This window comes from Phyllopteryx taeniolatus, chromosome 2, assembly GCF_024500385.1.
Source record: "Phyllopteryx taeniolatus isolate TA_2022b chromosome 2, UOR_Ptae_1.2, whole genome shotgun sequence".
Classification (NCBI taxonomy): domain Eukaryota; kingdom Metazoa; phylum Chordata; class Actinopteri; order Syngnathiformes; family Syngnathidae; genus Phyllopteryx; species Phyllopteryx taeniolatus.
This window is the reverse complement of record NC_084503.1, coordinates 22,724,778-22,747,654: the sequence shown is the minus strand read 5'-3', so window position 1 is coordinate 22,747,654 and position 22,877 is coordinate 22,724,778. Positions and strand designations below refer to the sequence as shown.

At 40.0% G+C, this 22,877-nt stretch overlaps 2 protein-coding genes across 4 annotated transcripts; one reads left to right on the top strand and one right to left on the bottom strand.

The window, feature by feature from the left end:
• Nucleotides 1-59: 59 nt before the first annotated feature.
• Nucleotides 60-8,878, top strand: slc7a6os (solute carrier family 7 member 6 opposite strand). The gene is made up of 5 exons (XM_061765369.1): nt 60-298; nt 3,466-3,819; nt 7,085-7,294; nt 7,436-7,574; nt 8,430-8,878. Exons 1-5 carry the CDS (start codon nt 110-112, stop codon nt 8,570-8,572), a joined length of 1,035 nt encoding a protein of 344 aa, XP_061621353.1. The 5' UTR covers nt 60-109; the 3' UTR covers nt 8,573-8,878.
• A 341-nt stretch (nt 8,879-9,219) lies between these two features.
• On the bottom strand, nt 9,220-21,457 carry slc7a6 (solute carrier family 7 member 6). Of its 3 annotated transcripts, none has more exons than XM_061765358.1 (12): nt 21,281-21,457; nt 16,940-17,477; nt 16,641-16,766; nt 15,013-15,157; nt 14,819-14,942; nt 14,291-14,381; nt 13,702-13,751; nt 13,286-13,389; nt 13,117-13,213; nt 12,624-12,773; nt 11,262-11,445; nt 9,220-10,355 (listed from the first exon to the last, which is right to left on the bottom strand). In XM_061765358.1, the coding sequence occupies exons 1-12, from the start codon at nt 21,440-21,442 to the stop codon at nt 10,288-10,290; spliced, it is 1,839 nt and encodes a 612-aa protein (XP_061621342.1). In that variant the 5' UTR covers nt 21,443-21,457; the 3' UTR covers nt 9,220-10,287. The 3 variants fall into 3 exon arrangements, 2 of the variants coding, with proteins under 2 accessions (XP_061621342.1, XP_061621348.1); XR_009787252.1 differs by lacking the exon at nt 9,220-10,355 and adding an exon at nt 11,615-11,690 and having other exon boundaries at nt 11,305-11,445; XM_061765364.1 differs by lacking the exons at nt 13,702-13,751; nt 14,291-14,381.
• Nucleotides 21,458-22,877: the final 1,420 nt, after the last annotated feature.

Here is a 22,877-nt window from a genome sequence, read left to right as displayed (position 1 = left end):
GCAGCGCCGCAAACTCGCGCGCTCCCGCGGCTGGGCGGGGCTTCGGTGTATTTAATAATCACGTGACGTCAACTAGTCAGACGAGACGCACTGACGCAGACAGGCGAACATGGAGACCAACGCCACCATTCTGCGCGTCAAAAGAAAGAGGGGCACCGACCCCGCGGACGCCCTGCTGCTTGCCTGTAAGCGCATCCGACCGGAGACGAGCCAGGCTCCCGGCGAGACGGCAGCGGAGCCCGGCGAGGTCGACGTGGAGAAGTCTGTGTTCAAACTCGTGGCCACTGTAGCGACACAGGTAAGATGGCCGCGATGTGTGTCGGTTAGCAACCTCGTGCCCGGCTAGCGTCAACACGACGTACGCGAAAAACGCTCTAAGACCACGTTAAGCTCCACTAGCACGACTATTCTCTACGTAACGTCTTCAAGAGTCAAATTTACCCACTAAATGTGCAGTAGTGTTCCAAAGTAACTGATGCGCCGCGAGACTCAACAGTTATTAGCTTAGCTTGCCTTGTAGCCTATCGCCAAGAAGTCATACGCCACTTTAAAATGACGTCTTCTTGCGATGCTATATGACGTGAGACTCGTTGATGTTATGGTCACTGGGTCATGAGACATCTTGGCCAATGTGGCTCAACAGCATAAAAATCTACTAGCAACACTTGTGTGTAGTTAGCCATAACATCAGAATCATCTTTATTTGCCAAGTATGTCCAAAACACAAGGAATTTGTCTCCGGTAGTTGGAGCTGCTCTAGTACAACAGACAGTCAATTTACAGAACACTTTGGAGACATAAAGACATTGACAAAAAACAATTGTGCAAAAAGATGCAGAGTCCACAGAAATGTGACAACGAACTCAAGTAAAAAAATTGCCAGCTTGTTGTAATGGAATTATAGGTTAGGTGTTTAAGAAGTTGATCGCAAGAGGGAAGGCTGTGACTGTTTGCCTTGGGCCCCCAAATGATTAGGTAGTTATGCCCTGGTTCGAGCTAGTGCCGCTGCTGCTCGCCGTGACACCCAAAGTGGGATTAGAGGCTCATACATTGATGAAGATGGCAGCTAGCCAGCGAGAACTAATGTGAATTGCAGGACACATTGGACATCGACACTTCAAATGTATGTTGCAATAATAAATAGGCATGCTTCAGTTTGGTGCGAAGTGGCATTGGGTGTTCATTGATGTGCCACTCCCCTCAGCTGGGAAAGCCTGTGAGGCTGACTGCTTAGGCAACAGTGGGTGGATGGCAGACAAGCATTTTATGAAACGGGGGGAAGACTCGACCATTAACACCATTTGCATGTGGTGGAATGAGCGCGGTCACTTTAACTTTTATCGGGAAGGGCTTTTGAGTTTTGACACAGGCAGTTTTGATTCGCAAACGTGGGCAATATTTGCTCCACCTCCTCCTGTTTCAATTAGCCATTGACGAGGTGGCGAGCGGGCAGCGCGTGAACCCAGGTGTATCCGGCCTCCAAAGTTGGTTGAGATAGCCGCCAGCACACGCGCTACCATAGTGGATATGCGGTTCAGAAAATGGATGGATTGATGTTGCTGTACGTTAACCTCAAAATACTGGCATTTCCCAATTGTTGCCACAAACGCAGCCCACACTGGTAGCCAACTATAGCAGCTACAGCTCTTTAGTTCTTTATGATTGTCTACGTCACAGGTGTCAAACTGGTGGCCCGGAGGGCAGATCTGGCCCGACACACAATTTTATGTGGCCCGTGAAAGCAAATCAAAATTGCTCAGTGTTCTGGTGTAATACCATTGAGATATTTGCAAGCATTTTTTTGTTACCAATCCCCCTTTGAAAAGAAATTTAACAGTTGAAAAACATGTTTTTAAAGGCTTCTGAATTCAAAACTGGCTATTCAACAATGTGTTGTGTATACTGTATGTGATTACAGTATAGGAGGCGATCTTTCATTTACAACCCCAATTCCAATGAAGTTGGGACGTTGTGTTAAACACAAATAAAAACAGAATAAAATTATTTGCAAATCATGTTCAACTTATATTTAATTGAATACAAAAAAGATATTTCATGTTTAAACTGATAAACTTTGTTTTTAGCAAATAATCATTAACTTAGAATTTTATGGCTGTAACATGTTCCAAAAAAGCTGCGACAGGTGGCAAAAAAGACTGAGAAAGTTTAGGATTTCTCATCAAACACCTGTTTGGAACATACCACAGGTGAACAGGCTAATTGGGAACCGGTGGGTGCCATGATTGGTATAAAAGGAGCTTCTGAATTGCTCAGTCATTCACAAGCAAAGATGGGGTGAGGTTCACCTCTTTGTGAATAAGTGTGTGAGAAAATAGTCCAACAGTTTAAGGACAATGTTCCTCAATGTACAATTGCAAGGAATTTAGGGAATTCATCATGTGGACATCTCTTAATTATGCCCCCCTCTCCCATCTGAAAATATCAGAGAGAAAAGAGGGATTTCATTACGTTTTCCTCTTCATATGCGCTCACTGCAGAAACAGCTGAACGTAGCTTAATGTTGCATAACTGCGACCATTCGTCGTCAGAATTAATGGGGACGTCTACTTATACCCACTTCAACATCTGAAAATTCAACCTGAAAAGGTCAGAACGAAATCCCAAATATTTTGGATGTTATAGAATTTTTTATTTATTTTTTTATATCACTAACAGGCCTTGGAGGAGGCCTTGAATAGTGAAAATGTACCAATACATATGTACTTTTCTAACATTAGACATACCATATTTGAATGAAAGTACGTTTTTCACAACCCCTAGGTACCAGTAAACGTTTACAAGGTGGAAGATTTTCATTTGATTTATGTATAATGCACTCTATCGCAATTTTTTTTAATGTACATTGTACATCAGGAATTTCAGTACATAAGGAAAAAAAAAGAAAAATGTTTCACAAAAAATAAACAAATGCCAAAAATATTAGATAAAAATTCACAATTAGTTGGAAAAATATTGAAATCAAATTAATAAAATACTAAATTTGTAAAAATGTAAAATAGAGTACATTAAATTATTTAATGAAAAATACACAGTAGCAAAGAATGAAATATGACTAAAATGACATTGGCAAAAATAAAACTATTTAATGAAAGTACACAAATATTAGATGAGAAAAAATACAAAAATTGGATCGAAAACTTCAAAAAGTACAAAATAGATGAAAAATAAAACTCACAAAAAGTAAAAATACACTTCAGAAAAACATTTAAGAGAAAAATTTAACAAAACAGATGAAAACATGGATTAAAATAATGAAATGTTAGCTAAAAAGGTACAAATATTAGGTGAGAAAATATTATGAGAAAAGTATTAACAAAAAAACCCAAGAAAAATAGACAAAAAATACACAGAGGAAAAATGAAAATGGTAGATGAATGGCAGATGTCAGCTTTACAAATGTCACGGATGCACCATGGCTCACATGTCGTCTCTTCCGATGTTCAGGACACTCCGGTGCAGACGGAGGTCCGCCAGGCTGTGGCTCGGCCCCGCGTGGCCCACGCCCTCCGGCCCTCCGCCAACAGCTTCCAGCGCATCTTCGGCGACCTGCGCAGCACCAAGTTGGGCGTCCGAGGTGAGGAGCGCTACCGGATCCTCTCCAGCCACCGCGCACCCACCAGCCTTGCACCCCCAGCCCGCACACAAAGACGCCAGGGGGGCAATGATGCAGAGGAGGCGGCAGTGGAAGAGGAGGAGAAAGACTCTCTGAAACGTGAGAAGTGTTTGGGTCTCGCAGAAGTCCAGGTGGTTGATCTCCTGCACGAAGATCTACCGGAACAGGACAAATCTCTCAGCAAGGTGAGAGGAAGTCATTTTGGGTGCATTCTTCTCCAATAAAAAGCGGGAAGGACAGATGATATGATCTAAAATTTTTACATCATGATTGTAGTTGGCAAAACGATTGTGTTTAGGTATCGGTATTACTACATGAAATGTGTCAGGGAGTCAAAACATTCGATACTGTGGCACAGTCTCATGAGAACCAAAGCTTTAATGCTCAGAATATTTCCAAAAATACACAAATCAGTTTAAAAGGTACTTTGGGGGGGGGTTATACGGAAAATTACACAAATTATATCAAAGTACAAATTAAATAGGAAAATAAACAAAGGGCTTGTTAGACAAAAACAATACAGAAATACGCAATATGAAAAGGTCCATAAATAGCTGGATAAATGCACCAATATTAAGGAAAAAAATACACATTTAAAAGTAAACAAATACAAGCGGGTAAAATACAAAAAAATGGAAAACAATTTAGAATTAGACAAATATAAAAATATTAGACAAGACAAATGCACAAGGAAATTTTAATGTACAGATATAGGAAAAAAATATTGCAATTATTACAATTCCTATGTTTTTGTTGTATATTGAAGACATTTGGGTTTCATATCAAAATCTAAATGAGTCAAAAGTACAGAATTCCAGCTTTCATGGTATTTACATCTAGATGTGTTAAACAACTTCGGACAGACAACCTTTTGTTTGAAGCCACCCACTTTGCAAGTGAGCAAAGGTATTGGAACAGACATTAAATTAGGGAATAACATTTAATATTTGGTGGCCTAATCCTTATTTGCAATAACTGCATCAAGCCTGAGACCCATTGACTAATGATGGGATGATGATGCCTCAAGGAGTGTATTGACACACTACACAAACTGTGTCGGCACTGTATTGACACTTGGTTGATCACTCAATAACCCTTACAGTAGTTCTAAAATCATTGCAAGTAAATAAAATGAAAATAAGATGGGAAAGCTTACATGCTGGAAACCCAACATCAGCCTGTGAAATATTTAATCTCTAGTCCTTAAAATATGATCTCATCATTGTATAATTTAATTTGCTCAATTTGTTTGCCGAGTTAAGAGTTTAAAATTTGCTTAAAACCTTGTTTGTGTAAATGCTAAAATAAGTTGGGATGTAAAATATAGCAAATTTGTCTTAATAAAATTCAGCGTTAAAACTTTTAACTTATGTATGGAATTTTGATAACTTAAGTGTTCAATCAAAGACGAAATAAAAGACTAAAAATTGATTCACTTATGTATTTTTATTGAAGAACAAAAGTTTTCGAAGTGTCTTTGCTCCAAGGCGATTTCTCGGGCCTCATGTACAAAGACTTGCATGGATTTCCTACTAAAACGTGTATGCTCAAATCCAGAAAACGTTGTACGCACAAAAATATCCAGATGTATGAATCTGTGCGTACGCATGAATCCAAGTACATTTCCTTCGTACATTCCAATCAATGTGGAAATGAGCGCTCATGCTGAAATTGCTCAATGAAGTAGAGGTGCGCAAAAAAATCCTCGTTGGAACAAAACAGGCGGGAGAACCGGTACAGATGAAGATGGTGAGCATAAAAATTTAAGTGAGAGTTTATCAAGGTGTTATGTTTTTTTCCTGTTTGGTAGAACATATGAGGGTGCCATAAGCTTCAGGAGCTCCCTGAATCTGGTGAGTGGCTGACAGTCTTTGATGATCATGTTGACCACAGCCTCATCCACTTGCTTGTTAGGAACTGCAAGCCAAAAGGAAATATTTTTGTTAAAAGCTTATTAAAGGACTGTAATTTTTACAAACAATATTGCAGTCACACAAAGCCTTTTGTGTGTAATAAACAATTTTTTTAATTTTTATTTTTTTGAGAACTTCAACATACCTGGGGTACTCACGAGTATCTGCCAATTCTTCATTGCCATGCCGAGCTCTATAATGCCTCGACATTGATGAAGTGCTCTTATTGATGTAAGATAGCTCTGTGGAGCAGAGCTGACACTTCACCAACAATAAAATAAAAAGTTAATTTATCTGAAAACAATTAAAACCTCTTACCAGAAAGAGTACAAATATATTAATTAAAAAAACTAACCGTGAACAATGTCCAAAGGAGAAAAAGATTTATCTTATTTGGCGTCAAAAGATCAAAATGATTCCAGACTGGGGAAAACTTCTTGGAACGATCCATGAAGTCACTGGAACAAGGTGAGGGCAAGCAAAAATCCAACAACAAAACTGCAACATGACGATGCAGTTTCTTTCCTGATAAACACAATTTGGCACGGCACATCCAAACGACACACTTCCTGTATCGGTCACATGATTCTTTTTTACTTTTTATTTTTATTTATTTATTTTTTTAATGCGATTCATGCACCAATACGGGGTTTCACTCTTGTGCGCTCGACACAGTGCTGACACACCGGTGTTGTTCGTCCCATCACTACCATTGACTTCACTGGACTGTTGCATTCTTCATTTGAAATGCTCTTCTAGGCCTTTACTGCAGCCTCTTTCGGTTCTTGTTTCTTTCTGGGGGGTTTCTCCCTTCAGTCTGCCCTTGAGGGGGTAAAATGCATGGTCTATTTGGTTAAAGTCCGGTGATTGGCTTGGCCAGTAAGTCTACCACTTTTCCCCTGATGAAGTCTTTTGTTGTGTTGGTGGTGTGTTTTGGGTCAATGTCTTGTTGCATGATGAAGCTTCTCATGATTAGTTTGGATGCATTTTTCTGTAAATTGCCCTACAAAATGGTTTGTTCGTTCGTTCATTCATTCTGCTGCTACTATCATGAGCTACATCATCAATAAAGACTAGTGAGCCTGTTCCAGAAGCAGCCATGCAAGCCCAGGCCATGACATTACCTCCACTATGCTTCACAGATGTCCTTGTGTGTTTTGGATCATAAGCAGATCCTTTCTTTCTCCATACTTTGGCCTTTCCATCACTTTGGTAGAGGCTAATCTGGGTCGCAACAGTCCAGAAAGCTTTGTTCCAAAACCTTTGTGGCTCATTAAGTACCAAAATATTACAAAAAAATACACAAATGAGATATTAAAATGCAATTGAAACCAGACTGATTGGTTGATGTCACGTGATATGTAAGAGGGTTCTTCATTTGTCACGTTACATGGAAGAAAAAAAATCAAACACGCTAGACTTTTCATTTTGGTGTCGTCGGGCCAAATCATTGGTTGTGGATTGTCACTACAGAGAGGATATTCAAACTCCCAAGTGCATTAACGAAGCCATTGTAAATTGCTGGATGTGTTTTTAGACAGAATCATCAGACCCCAACGTGATCCTCTGCAACAACACCAAGATGCTGCGAGAGCGCCTCTGCATCCATGACCAGCAGCAGCAACGCTGGCCACATGAGAATGACGACGGCGACTACGTGTATGACCTCTACTACCAGGAAACTGCCACGACTGGATGGATCCATGACATCCTGTCCGTCAGGGCCTACGCAGACCACACAGAACTGGTACTCTATCTGTGTGTGTGTGTGTGTGTGTGTCTGTCTGTGTGTGTGTGAGAGAGAGAGAGAGAAAAAAGTGGGTAGAAAGAGGTAGAGCTAGATATGAACGCATTCTCAAGTCCGGAGTGAGGAATTTGACATCATCAGGTTGCAGAGGTGGAGGCTGATGAGGTGTACGACGACGAGGATGATGAGAATGAGGAAGACAACTGGAGGAATGACTACCCCGAAGACGAGAGTGACCACGCTGACAGTGAAGATGGCGACGGAGAGGAACGCTATGGACGTACGTCTTCTCAGTTTGTCACTTTACGGAACCTCCAAATTCCAACACAATCTTGGCTCCCAATTTCACAACCATTTGTCCCATTTTAACTCGTGTCCATTAAAAACAGTCATGAACTGTACACTCACGTTCGAACTTTCTTCTTTTACTGCTTCCTGCAGAAAGAATTTCAGAATTGCCTCATTTAACTGCTTTTCTTTCACATTAACTGCCATTGTCAGGAAAAATACACATTAGACAAAAAGCAAGAATATATGGAACATCCATCCATTTTCTGTGCCGCTTTTCCACAATGGGTCGCGGGCGTGCTGGAGCCTATCCCAGCTGTCATTGGGCAGGAGGCGGGGTACACCCTGAACTGGTTGCCAGCCAATCGCAGGGCACATAGAAACAAACAACCATTCGCACTCACAGTCACACCTACGGGCAATTTAGAGTCTCCAATTCATGCATGTTTTTGGGATGTGGGAGGAAACCGGATTGCCCGGAGAAAACCCACGCAAGCAAGGGGGAGAACATGCAAACTCCACGCAGGCGGGGCCGGGGATTGAATCCGGGTCCTCAGAACTGTGAGGCTGACGCTCTAACCAGTCGTCCACCGTGCCGCATATATGGAACAATTTTTATATATATATATATTTTTTTAAGAAATACAAAAAAATAGAAAAACAGGACAAAAATGGAATTGTGAACACAAAAGCATTTGGGCGTTAACCGTTGTCAAACACAAAAGCTTAATTTTGACGCCACAAGTGAGAGTTGTGTACAATGTGTCGCAAAAAGCAAAATCCCTCAAGTGACAGCTTACCATGGGTGTCCATTTTCCCACTGACTCATCTGCGTTTTGTTTTGTAGACTGCTGGGATGAGGACGAGGACGCCTCTCACTGCCGCAGGAGCTGGCATCGCTACCAGAGAGACCAGCTGCAACAGCTCAGTCACCAAGACGGCCCGCAGGAACTCGATGACGACGACAAAGACAAATACGACTCGGACTGACTCCGTAACCGCCATCTTTCCCAGTTCCTCCTGTAGCCCACACAGCGGGTCTCCTTTCTATTTTTTTAAGTACATTTGTGTGCATGTGTTTGGTATGCGTTGCTGTTGGCGTGCGGTCAGTTGCGTATGTGTTTTGTATACTGTAACGTGTGCAGTTGTGTTGCGGGACCGACAGTTTGGGGGCTCATCAATTTTGGCCCACATTTTGTTTGTTGAAGTTGAGTGTTACAACAGAAAGAATGCTTGCTGGATATTGTTTTTGTAAATATGTGTATAACAGATTTTAAAATAAATGTTTAAAGCACTCATTGATTTTGCTTCTGCTTGTTAAATGACAATTTGCTCCTTAAATATCAAATAAAAAAAATGTGGCAAACTCCAGGCCCACAAGCCAGCTCCCTGCCACATCCTTTATCGTTGCCCACTAAAGCAAATTGTCTGCGTTTCTCATTTTAAAATCCCTTATAAATTGATCTGATTTATGCTTGACTATTTTCCCTGACTTCTGATTTCAGATTAAAAATTGTATGGGCAATTGTAATGTATATACAATATGTAAGAGGTGCTTATACATTTGTGATTTCCAGAGACTTGTAACAGCTCTATTTTTGATTGGCCAACAATGAAAATGAATGAACAAGGCACAGTGAAAATCAAGTACTCTTTAATAAGTCATATCATGAATTACTCATGATATTGCAAATTCTCCTAAAATGGTACAAATATCAACATGATAAATCAAGGCTATTTTAAAGGCGAGTGGGCCATGTACTGTTAGGTCCGCCATGCAATTCCAAAGATAAATTTGGTTAATACACTTCAGAGGAACTGTATAAAGAAGAAAATCAACCTACAAATGCTCATGCTGTATGAATAATTTTGTTGCTGTTGAACAATTAATTTCAGATAAACGGAAGTTTTTTATTTATCTATAACCCCCAAATTTTGTTTGTATTGTAAAAGATTTTCAGCCCCCAAAAAACATCTCCAAACGTTGTGATTGTGCATGACAAATAGCTTTTTCTGCTATTTGTCAGCAATGCATCTCAAAAAAAAATTTGAGATGCATACATTTTCGGGAAAATTTTGAGATACATACATTTTGCTTTTGTCTAAAACACAAAATGTATTTGCTTTTCATCTTAATTTTTATCCAATATACTTAAAAACAAATATTTTTGTTTTTGTTTCAAACAAATGTAAAATAAAAAAACAAAACCAAAAACCCAAATGTGATTGTTTTATTTGAAAACCAACGATGACAAAAAAAAAGTGTTTCCGATAATCTAGGGAAAAAAGTCAATACATATTTTTAAGTGGACAGCAACAATAAGATATAGTTTCTATTGTGTTTGTAGAACTTCCATCAAACACCGGTGGGCCCTCTATGTCCCACGGGCTGAGTTAAAACACTGCATGATTTCTGACAGGCACACTGTATTGACCCGACTGAATCCTCAAAACTCGTCGCCCAGGCCACAAAGGCAATTACGTGACAAGAACTTTAACGTAGGATCAGCGAACACTGGAAAGAAAACCACAAGATGAAGTTGCAAGGCAAGTCGGTGACATCGGGTAATTCAATAAAAGAAGAAACGCAAGTGCACCATTTTCCCGCTTGACTCCACAGAAGTAGTCGTGCGTACATACAAGTGACAAAAGACCTTCCTTTCTTTTCTCCCGTCATCCATTGCAGCGCTGCTGGTGTCGTGTCTTTAGTCACTCTTGTCCGTCTCGGTGAGGACGCAGAAGCAAGTGTACTGAGTGCAGTGGGTCAGAGAACCTGCACACACAAACCACATTCAACAAAGGAGTCAGCAATTGTAAATTCATTCATTTCAACGCCGCGCCATTGAACAGCATAAGCGGAAAATGGTGGCATGGATGGAATTAATTCAAAACAATATTTGAATATTTTAATCCTAATAAAAAAATATGAAAAACTGCCATTGATTATGTCTGAATTCTTTTAATGTGATTCCCATTGTGCATTTGGCAGCTATTTTAGCTAATAATGGAAAATCCCTACAGACTACTTTTTTGGTGCCAAAAACAAATATCATTTCGTTTAAAAAGTCAAAAAATGAATTCATGTGTTAAAATGCAAAAAATATTTGTCCATTAATTAAGTTGTGAAATATAATTTGAAATAATTTGCATTTAACCTATTGCTACAGAAAAAACTTTACATTTCTATTTATCTATTAATATTGAATTTAATTTTTACATTTTCTGTAATTTAGTTTTTCTTTCTGCACCCACAATTTCCATGACTGAAATATAACTTAAACCAAAATTAACTACTAAACTAAAACTATCTACTACCCCTAATAACAACACTAAAATCTGATGTAAGATGAAGATTATAAAGTGGAGTACAGTATAATTCTAAATAATAAAATGCATTTAATTTTTTAATACATTAAATAAAAATACAAAAATATTCAAAAAATGAATGCAAATCAATTCATTTTTTTTCATTTCAAACGTATTACTTAAAAGGGTTAAAACGTGACACTTTGAACTCCTTTTAGCTTTTTTCATCCTTTTTGCATTGCAGTTTTTCTACCCGAGAACAAACGCTGGAGTTTCAATAATTCATGCCGAAATGGGCTGCAGTAGAAAAAGCGAAATGAAGAGCGAAACAAAACTGCAGCTGAATCTGTAAAGGTCAGGCGGGGCAACTAACGCAGCAGCTTGGTGATGACCGGCGGGCGCTTGGACTCCGGCAGGTAGACGCCCAGGAAGTAGACGGGCACCCCCGACAGGGCGATGGCGATGCCGATCAGGGAGTTGAGCGTGTCGCTGTAGAGCGGCACGGCCACCAGGAACACGGCGCACATGCAGAACACCACCGGGTAAAACAGGCTTAGCTGCACAACACGCACACAAACAAACAAAACACACTAAAAATATGAGAAATGTCATTCCACAGCAGACTACAACCCATTTGTCCTGCGACTTCAGCGACTGTGAGGATCTGGGATTCATTATCCTTCAAAACCAATTGGGTCCCTACCTTGCCAGAACAAGAAAACTTACTGTTTGACCCGGGTGGGAGTAAGTCACAAGCAAGTCTCAAGTCATAAGCTTCAAGTCTCAAGCAAGTCCCAAGTCACTGTGGGGGAGGGGGGAATAATAATTTAAAATAGAAAATAAAAGAAAAAATTACAATCAAGCAAGTCAAGTCGAGTCGCCACTAACTTTCAAGCATGTCGCACATTCTTATTATACAATCTTGCTCCAGTCACAAAATATATTGGAGTGCTAAGAAAATGGTTTTTTTTTTCCACAAATCATAACAATAAAAAAAATTTAAAAAAAGTATTCACACCTTATAAAAGTTATAGTGAGATGACTGAATTTAGCGCACTGAATTGTTTTAAAGTTGTATTTCAAACTCAATTTAATGCAACTTTATTTCTGAACAAACTATGCTGTGTACTTTGTGTGGTGACTCCTATGTTTCTCAAGAGAACATCATTAAACAAAAGCAAGACCGTCTTCTGTTGGTCCAGTATAATTAGATGTGATTAATTAATTAAGGGAATAATACATGACCTAAAAAATAAAAAAAAAAGGAATGTGAACAAAATTGAATTCAATCAGTCAGTTTGGTTTATTTATTTCGAAGCACTGACTCTGGACAATTGTCTTAAGGTTAAATGTTCTGTTTCATATGCTGTGATCTCCAATTTCAAAACATAGTGCATACAGCTTTATCACAGCGCAAGAATTATGCCTTTTGAATTTACAGTAGTTTTGAGCACATTTAAAGTTTGAAGTCTATTGGTTTGAGAGTTGTGACAACTAGAACGTCAACTCGAAACATGAGAGTACTTATTTGATATTTGCTTCTTTGAATATCTTTGGGGCCGTATCCTTTAAAACAAGAATCCCGGATTGTTTTAATCCGATTAGTTAGGACGGGGCGGCACAGCTGCCGACTGGTTAGAGCGTCTGCCTCACAGTTCTGAGGTCCGGGGTTCAATCTTTTCGATTGATTGCAATATTCTTGTCATATGTGGTTAGCGACAGTAGCGGTGCTTACTTTGAGCGGTCTGTGCCGCTGCGGTTCCTTCCACCTCAGGTAGATCTGTCCTGCGATGGACAAGCCCATGAAGAACCAGTAGCTGAAGCTGTAGTAATTGATGAGCTGGAACACGTCCTCCACCGTCAAGTAGATCAGCGACATTACGCACTGCACACAACATACTTCCCATCATGTCATTTTATCATTCCCTCCAGCCCCCCCAGCACCCAAAAATCCCTTCATGTTTGGTTGAGAATTGCGACGGTTAGAGCGCTGACGAGAAACGTGGATTGAGCTGACAGTGAGAATCTTGGCTTGTAAAATGTTCTTGCCTTGACCGAACAAGTCTTTCGGTAACGTTTGAAGCAGATCAGCTCAAATTTGTGACGAGAAGCATCTCATTTCTTTACCTCGAGCACTGGATTCAAATATATTCTTGCTGTTTTCAGCAGATCGGTGACGATTAGCGCGCGGACTAGACATTTCCAGGAGAATCGAAAAAAGTGCCTACGTTGAAGATGAGAGCGGGGATTGGCGTGAATCTCTGCGTGTGGATCATGGACAGAGCGTCGGGGAGGTGACCCTCACGGGAACCCACAAAGAACAGCCTGCACACACAAACACGGCGGACGCGACAACAGGACACAGAAAATGGAGCATAAATATGTTTTTCAAGCTACCTGGATGCGGCAATGATGGAAGCGTTGAGGCCGCCGTAGCAGGACAGCGCCACGGCGATGGGGATGATCCAACTCATCACGCCTAACGTGTGATCTGCAAATGTCTGAATGTCACAGAACAAGAATCCCTTATTGTTTCAATCAGATCAGTCAGGGAGGGTAGAGTGCCGACTAATCCTTGAACCAACGGGGTTTGCTTTGACATGACAAAAACGGGATTTTGAATTTACTTTGAAGCACATTTACAATTTGAAGACGAGTTGAGAACTGTTATGGCTCGAGCGCTGACTAGAAATGTTTCTAGGAGTCATTTGACCTTGGCCCTTTACTCACTATACCTCTCCTCTGCTACCATGAGCACCTCATGTATGATATCATTCTAATCTCGTCGGGTTGTTGACTTCACAGAAGAATACCTGAAGGTTCGAAGCGGCTCCATTCCAAACGATGATGGCTTGAGCGACAACTTGAAACCAAAAAAAGATGCGTGGTAGGTTAATTGAGGACTCTAAATTGCCCGTAGGTGTGCATGTGAGTGCGAATTGTTGTTTGTTTATATATGCCCTGCAATTGGCTGGCGACCAGTTCAGGGGGTACCCCGCCTCTCCCCCTCCCAAAGTCACCTGGGATAGGCTCCAGCATGCCCGCGACCCTAGTAGTCTTCTATTAATTGGCGTTATGTGAGAGACAATTATTGTGGTCGTGCTGTTCATAGAAGGAATTGTTACTGTATTACTACAGTATTTATTCACAGACAGTCCACATACTTTATTTTTACGAGGTTCCAGGTTCTATTGTCTGGTATTGATGTTTCCGACTTGTCAGTGAAGGCATCAGGATTTTCTTGTGTTTCTTGAACGTAACCCATATATATATATCCCTTATAGAAATGTTTTGGCTCCCATGACCCTTGTGGGGATAAGCGGCTCAGATAATGGATGGATAGTTTGCAAAGATGCAAATTACACGACGGTAAAACACTCCAAAACGCTCTGTATAACTCGCCTGACGAGTGCTTCACTCTCTGCTCACTCGGCCAGCGTGATCGGGGGAGGAATGCGTGTGCCCGAGGACTCGGGAGGAGGATTGAATAAATCTGCAAACATTTCAACAATTCAGTGTTTTTCTGTCAATATGGGGTGCTGGGGGTACATTAATGAAGAGAGAAAAAAAATGAACTTAAATGGCTTAAATCAGCAAATGGCTGCAATATAACAAAGAGTGAAACATTTAAGGGGGTCTGAATATTTTCCGTACCCACTGTAAAGCCCTGCTTGCCAGAGCAAGAAAATCCCGTACTCTATGGCACAAGTGTCAAACTCATTGTAACTATGCAATAATATTTGGGGATCACACATTTGTATGGGTTCATAGTAAGGATGTTCAATACCCGGACAAGTATTCAGTCCTAAATACTCACTGATACCAATACAACGAGTACTTTTGACATGTAAGATTTTGGGGTGGATTGGTTCAAAACGGTGACGGCTCAAGCACCGGCTCGAAACAAGTAGTGATTTAGTTTTCCCTTACCACAGCCACCGCGTCACTCGCCAATACGGCGCTCATGTCCAACACAGCGTAGTAAGCTACGTTGGTGAGGATGTAGATGGTGGTGACGATGGGCATGGAGATGGCGATGGCCAGAGGAAGGTTCCTGGAATACAGAGGCTGACAGTCCCGTGACTCCGACTAAAAAGTCACTTAAAAGAGAGAAAAAGGCAAACCTTTCGGGGTCTTTCATCTCCTCGGTGACAAAGTTGAGCGTGTCCCAGCCTGAGTAGGAGAAGAGCGCCGAATAGAGCGCCAGAGCGATGTTGCCGGGGTCAGTGGAGGAGCCCTGGAAGGCCGACTCAAAGTTGCCGGTGGAACCTGACCAAGAGACACACTTTTACACTTTTGGCTTTGATGGTGATCATTTTTCATTGTATTATTTGGTTTCATCTAACATTTTATTTTGCCAGAATTGTGTTTTTTTTAAAAAAAACGATTTTTTATTTTTGCCTAACATTTTGTAAAAGTTGTCTGATATTTGGTTTCCCCTAATATTGTTGCATTTTTGGACTTTTTTATACTTTTTACGGATACGTATTTTTTATCCTAATATTAGTTTATTTGTCGTAATAGCTCACAGGTATACGTTTTGTAAAATAATTTATGATATTTGGGTCTAATATAGGTGTATTTTTTGTCATGATATTTTCCCAGTTTGATTTTTCCTACTCTTTTATCTTATTTTTCAATTTAGTTTTTACTTTAATATTTATGTCTTTAGTCAAATGTTTTTTCTAAGATTTATGCATTTTTTCATCTAATAGTTATGTATTTTGTGATAGATCTTTGTATTCTCTTATACTGTTGTATTTTTTACATTGTTCAATTTTTCTATTTATAATTTTTTTGTTTTCCCTAATGTTTTGCATTTTTAAAATGTTTGTTTTGTCTTGGTTTTTTTTCTAAATACACATATACTGTATATTTTGTTATATTTGTCATTTTTTAATCCCCTATTTTTATATCTTTGTCAGATTATTTTGTAATATTTTAGTATTTTTTGTTGAATGTGTGGTATTTCTTCTATTTGTGCATTTTTTAATATTTTCATGAATCTTTTAAATTTTAAATACATTTTTTGCCATTTTTGAAATGAATAGTATTTGTCTATTTTCCATTGAATAATTTAATTTTGGAAGTTTTTGAATGTTTCGTATTTTATTTTTAAACTATTTTTTCCTAATATTTTTTCTTTTAAATAATTCTGTATTTTATTATGTATTCATATTTATCTATTTTTCACAATGTGTATTCTTGTCTGATGTATGGTATTTTTCTAGTATTTTTGTATTTTCATTTTAAAAATATTTTTTGTAATAGTTTTGAATTTTTCATTTTTTGTTTTAAAATATATTTTAAGATGATCATTTATTACTATTATTATTTTAAGAAATCTATGTTGTATTTTTGTCATATTTGTGCATGTTTTGTGTTTTTTTTTCCTAATTATGTGTTTTTGTTTAATATTTTGTATTGTTTGTCAAAATGCTAAAAAAAAACATTTTGTCTATGTGCCATTTTTTTCGAATACAGTATACAGTTGTGTGGTATTTGTGTATTTTTGTAATAATATTTATTTGATTTATAATAATATTTTTGAAAGTTATGTCCTATTTTATCCCTAATACTGTATTTTGCAGTTTAGTTTTGTTTCTCATATTTAATGTAATGATTTTTTGTCTTATTCATCTAACATTTTTGTCACCTTTTTCCAATACTTGAGTATTTTTCTTTCTAATATGTATTTTTAATCAAAGATTCGACTATTTTTGTTGTAATGTTAACTATTTAGTTGGTTCACCCTGGCACAACTTGATGACGCCTGTGACAATGACGACGATGAGGGCGGCCACCTTGGCGTAGGTGAACAGGTCCTGCATGCGGGTGCCCCACTTCACGTAGGCCGAGTTGATGAAGGTTAGCAGGCCTGAAGTGGAAACACACAAACACACGCGCACAGGAGATTGAGTGGATGATGTCATCACTATATTAACCAGTGGCGAGCAGTCAGGACCAGCGATGACATAAACCAGGTAGCGATGAAGGCCTGGGTACCAAATGATGAGCGACTGCTATGAAGCGAGCGTCCAGTGTACGCACATATGCAGGCGGCGGCGATGAGGCGCGAGGAGGCGTAGGGCGGCTCGCACGTGGGGAAGAGCGGCTGCACCAGGTAGTTGGCGAAGGTGATGGCGATGACGGCCTGGCTGGTGGGCTCGATGATCAGCAGGCTGGTCCAGAGGCGGACGAAGGCCAAGAAGCCGCCGAACGACTCCAGGATGTACGCGTACGACGCCCCCGACTTGGTGACGGTGGTGCCCAGCTCTGCGTAGCACAGCGCGCCCACCACCGAAAAGAGGCCGCCTGCCGCCCAGATGACCAGCGACAGCCCGTAGGAAGCGCTGTAGAAGAGCACGCCCTTGGGCGACACGAAGATGCCCGAGCCGATCATGTTGCCCACGATGAGGCTGACGCCGTTCAGCAGGGAGATCTCCTTCTTCAGCTGCATGCTCTCCTTGGGGAGCGCCGTCGCAGCCGTCGCGCCGCTACCCGACGTCGGCTTGGAGGCGTCCTGCTCCGACATGTTGGCGCCGGCTAGGGTCAGCTGAGGGTCAGCGGTGGTGACCTCTTCGTGGAGCTGTGGGACATGCGGCGGGGATGATAACCATAGAACAGGAAACGGAACTCATTGTGGCGTAGCAACAAAGCGCTACGTAGGATCAACTCCAAAAGTGTCAGTTGTTTTTTATTTATTTAAAAAAACACATTTATTTACAACAAATAATGTAGGTCTTCTATCCATGGTTACTTACGAGTTCAATTCATTCCATGATCAAGCTTGTACCCCAATTTAATCACACAGTGGGGCAAAAAAGTATTTAATCAGCCACCAATTGTGCAAGTTCTCCCACTTCAAAAGATGAGCGAGGCCTGTTATTTTCATCATAGGTATACGTCACCTATGAGCGACAAAATGAGGGGAAGACAAATCCGGAAAATCACAGTCAGATTTGTAAAATATGAGCAAATTATGGTAGAAATTAAGTATTTGGTCAATAACAAAAGTTCATTTCAATACTTTGTTATATACCCTTTATAGGCAATGACAGAGGTCAAACGTTTTCTGTAAGTCTTCACAAGGTTTTCACACGCTGTTGCCGATATTTTGGCCCATTCCTCCATGCAGATCTCCTCGAGAGCAGTGATGTTTTGGGGGCTGTCGCTGGGCAACACAGACTTTCAACCTTCCGCCAAAGATTTTCTATGGGGCTGAGATCTGGAGACTGGCTAGGCCACTCCAGGACCTTGAATTGCTTCTTACAAAGCCAGTCCTTCGTTGCCCGGGGAGTGTGTTTGGTATCATAGTCATGCTGAAAGACCCAGCCACGTTTCATCTTCAATGCCCTTGCTGATGGAAGGAGGTTTTCACTCAAAATCTCACGATACACGGCCCCATTCAATCTTTCCTTTACACGGATCAGTCGTCCTGGTCCCTTTGCAGAAAAACAGCCCCAAAGCATGATGTTTCCACCCCCATGCTTCACAGTAAGTATGGTGTTCTTGGGATGCAACTCAGCATTCTTTCTTCCTCCAAACACGACAAGTTGAGTTTCTACCAAAAAGTTCTATTTTGGTTTCACCTGACCATATGACATTCTCCCAATCTTCTTCTGGATCATCCAAATGCTCTCTAGCAAATTTCAGACAGGCCTGGACATGTACTGGCTTAAGCAGGGGGACACATCTTGCACTGCAGGATTTGAGTCCCTGGCGGTGTAGTGTGTTACTGATGGTAGTCTTTGTTACTTTGGTCTCAGCTCTCTGCAAGTCATTCACTAGGTCTTCCTGTGTGGTTCTGGGATTTTTGCTTACCGTTCTTGTGATCATTTTGACCCCACGGGGGGAGATCTTGAGCCCCAGATCGAGGGAGATTATCAGTGGTCTTTTATGTCTTCCATTTTCTAATAATTGCTCCCACAGTTGATTTCTTCACACCAAGCTGCTCACCTATTGCACATTCAGTCTTCCCAGCTTGGTGCAGGTCTACAGTTTTGTTTCTGGTGTCCTTTGACACAAAATTGGTCTTGGCCCTAGTGGAGTTTGGAGTATGACTGTTTGAGGTTGTGGACAGGTGTCTTTTGTACTGATAATGAGTTCAAACAGGTGCCATTAATATAGGTAACGAGTGGAGGACAGAGGAGCCTTGTGAAGAAGAAGTTACACGTCTGTGAGAGCCAAAAGTCTTGCTTGTTTGTAGGTGACCAAATACTTACTTTCTGTCATAATTTGCTAATAAATAAAAAATCAGACAATGTAATTTTCTGGATTGTTTTTCTCATTATGTCTCATTATGATCATAGTTTGAGGTATATTCATTATTTAAACTTTGAATAGAAGCAGTCTAAACATTTGGGGGGGGGGTGTCTGAAAATATGAATTAAAATAAGACGAAAATACCCAAATACTGTAGTAGGAAAAAAAATATATGGAGGATCTACTGCACAACTGTTTTACTTTTTTATGATAAGAATAGAACAGGATTTATTTATTTTTTTGACATAACCTTGGTATAGTCAGGTGTGTTTTGCTTTTTATTTGGATTTGTGTACATGTAACTCTACTATCTTACTGGAAGGTAGCATTAGCAAAGCAATATCGTGGTACAGATGATCAACTCCACACGTCTTTTTCTTATTGCATGTATCTTTGTTCGTCGCAAGCTCACCATGATGCAGGGTCAGCGTAGCAAAAACACACTACATAGGTTCAACGTCACAAGTGTCATTGCTTTTTCTTTGGATTTTTTTTTTGTGAGGGAGGGAGGTTTCACTTCTTGTACTACATAGTCAATAAATAAGACACGTTCTCCCAGCACAAGATCATCACAGATTGCGTCATCAAAGGAGCATGTCTCTGTAAAGTGGAACCTCATCACTGGATAAGTTTGTCACACGGGCGTGTAACAAGAAGCAAGTCGAGGTCACGCGGCGTTGTGTAACACTCGCAAAAAACACACAAGCTGTGTCTTGTCTTTAAGAAACAAATGGGTTGGTCCATGAGTCTTTTACCATCGATAACCTAAAATATTTGAAAAACAGATTATGTATATTTCATAAAACAATGTGATTTAAAAAAATTGATTTTACAAAATATATATATATATTTTTTATTCGTCATTTATATTATTTATTGTTATTTAAACAGCGCTGGACCCCAGGACAGGCAGGAGAGGCCACATCCTTAGTAAACATCACAAAAATTAATTGACCTCATTAATTTGTGTTTGATTGAGGGAAATATGTCCTGTCTCTTTAAAAAAGCATTTTAAAAAAATGCAATTAAATTGATATATTTTCATCAAACATTTAATATTTTAAAGGTATACAATACTTTTTACGTAGTAATTGTTCAATTATTATTTCAATTAATCAATACTTTGTTTTATTTAAAGAACTGACATTATGTAGGAGAATCCACAGCTGTAGCAAACATGATCTAAATCAAATAAATACATTGAAATTATTAACGTTTTTTTTATACATAAAATAATTTGCTTTTGAGCAAGAAAAATGTGTCATGTCTCTTTAAGAACGCAATAAAGACCCACAAGACAACATCATCATGAGGTTGTTTTGTGCGTCTGTCATCGGAGATAGCCAAAAATATGGTCAAAATCCGATTATCTCTTATATCCCCCCCCCCCCCCTCCCCAAAATGTATTCTTTTAAAAGTACTTTTTCAGTCAATATGTATAATTAATCACTCCTTGACAAACATATTTCAAACACTGGCACCATGTAGGAGCAGCAACGGGCTCAGTAAACATGACCTACATCGTACCTTATTAGGGTCTGTGACAATGGCACATGTCATAAAAAGCAATATATGGGGCGAATTACGTTGTACGAATGTTTTTCTTGCTAAAAATCCCTTTGAAGTAGGTAACATGGGGGGGGGGGGGCTTTTCTGATACAGCCCGTTTTGCCTTGAGCTGATTTTCGGTGACATTTATCAACAAGATCATTTTTATTTCATGATTGCATATTTTTGTATTCGTTCTTATAAGCATGAACTCGACGAAAGGACTTCTTTAACAAAAGCCGGCGTCCGCTTTAAAAAAAAAAAAAACGAAAACAAAAAAAACAGGAAGAGCAAAGATTCCGTTAATCATAGCTTCACCTCTGCCCCACATTTTCAAAATAAAGCACGAAGCACGGCAAAGGATGACTCTTAGTTCAACAAGATGCAGAACAAAATGTTTTACTTTGTAACTCGAATTTTTAGAGCCCCGCGGACCTCCGGTGTCACCACGACTGACTTGACGCGGCCAGGAGCGAGGCTGACTTCCCGCTTTTGTCCCCCCCATCCACGAAATTCATCCAAAACGTGGCCATTGTGGGTGTTTGTAAAAGGCCCGCCGTGTGTGCGTCCCGCTGGTACCTGAGCGGACCTCCTCCAACTGAATCGCGTCTGACAGCCGGCGTCCGGAGAGCGGAGTGCATCAACGGCAGCACCTGGAAACAACTGGGCTGCCTGCCGCCACTCTGTGACGTCACCGCGTAACGTTCCGCCAGGGACACGTTCCACTCGTGACAATGTCATCCATCCATTCTCTGAACCGCTTCATTACTTTTAATATTGTTAGTAAGTACATGCCATCTTTTTCTAATAAAGATATTCGTGTTAGTAAGTACATGCCATATTTTTCTAATAAAAATATTTGTTTTAGTAAGTACATGCCACATTTTTCTAATAAATTTTTTTTATACCATTGAGGACAAGCGGTTCAGAAAATGGATGGATGGAGGGACAGAGCAAAGATTTGTTTTAAATGGGCGATGGGGCAGTCACAATTGAGATCTATATTGAACTCCGCCCGGCAACATGTGACAATTCATAGTGCTGCGCCTGCTTTATGGCATAAGACAAATTACTTTTGTTTAAAAAAACAAAAAAAACGCTGAATGCATAAAGTACAATTTAAAAAAATAATATACGTTTTTAATAATGAAGTTTACATCACAAATGGTAGATTGAAAACTAAATTAAATATATAAATATATTAATAACAAAATATTACATTAAAAATAATTGGCTCTGAGGCAGTTGTGATTGAGTCCTTTGAACTCTGCCAGGTAAACAAAGCAACAACTTTACATTGCTGGCTCTGCTTGATTGCGATTAAAAATATATATAATATAAAAAAGGCAGGCGGCACGGTGAGCGACTGGTTAGAGCGTCTGCCTCACAGTTCCGAGGACCGGGGTTCAATCGCCGGTCCCGCCTGTGTGGAGTTTGCATGTTCTCCCCCGTGCCTGCATGGGTTTTCCCCGAGCACTCCGGTTTCCTCCCACATCCCAAAAACATGCATGGTAGGTTAATTGAAGTCTCTAAATTGCCCGTAGGTGTGAATGTGAGTGCGAATGGTTGTTTGTTTATATGTGCCCTGTGATAGGCTGGCGACCAGTTCAGGGTGTACCCCGCCTCCTGCCCTGGGATGGGCTCCAGCACTCCCGCGACCCTTGTGAGGATAAGCGGCTCGGAAGATGGATGGATAAAAAAGGCATTCATTTAAATCAAAATTGAAAATTATATTAAGAAATGAAATACAATTAAAAAGTTGAGATAATATAGTCAAAATATTTGATAGCAAAATAGTTAATTTAAAAATGTAATAAAACAGTCCAAATTATATTGAAATCGTAATAACATTTGGCTACACAGAGAGTAACATGAGATGATGGTAATGCTTTGGGGGATGTAGACAAAACGGGTGAGGACGTGCTCCTTGTCAGAACTCTGCCCATCAAAAACAAGCCGAGGATCCTATTGCCGTTTAATATTTGACCCCGTTATGATGGCTACGTGTATGAATCCTGGGTTCTGTGTGTCTGCATGTTTAAAACACACAGACTGAGTGAATGAATATACAGTATTGCATTAAAGATAGCTGCTACTACCATGTGAAGAAAAGGTAAGTAATTAGAGTGGGCCTGCAATGGTCAAGGGTGCCATGTGTTGGCATTCATCGTAATTA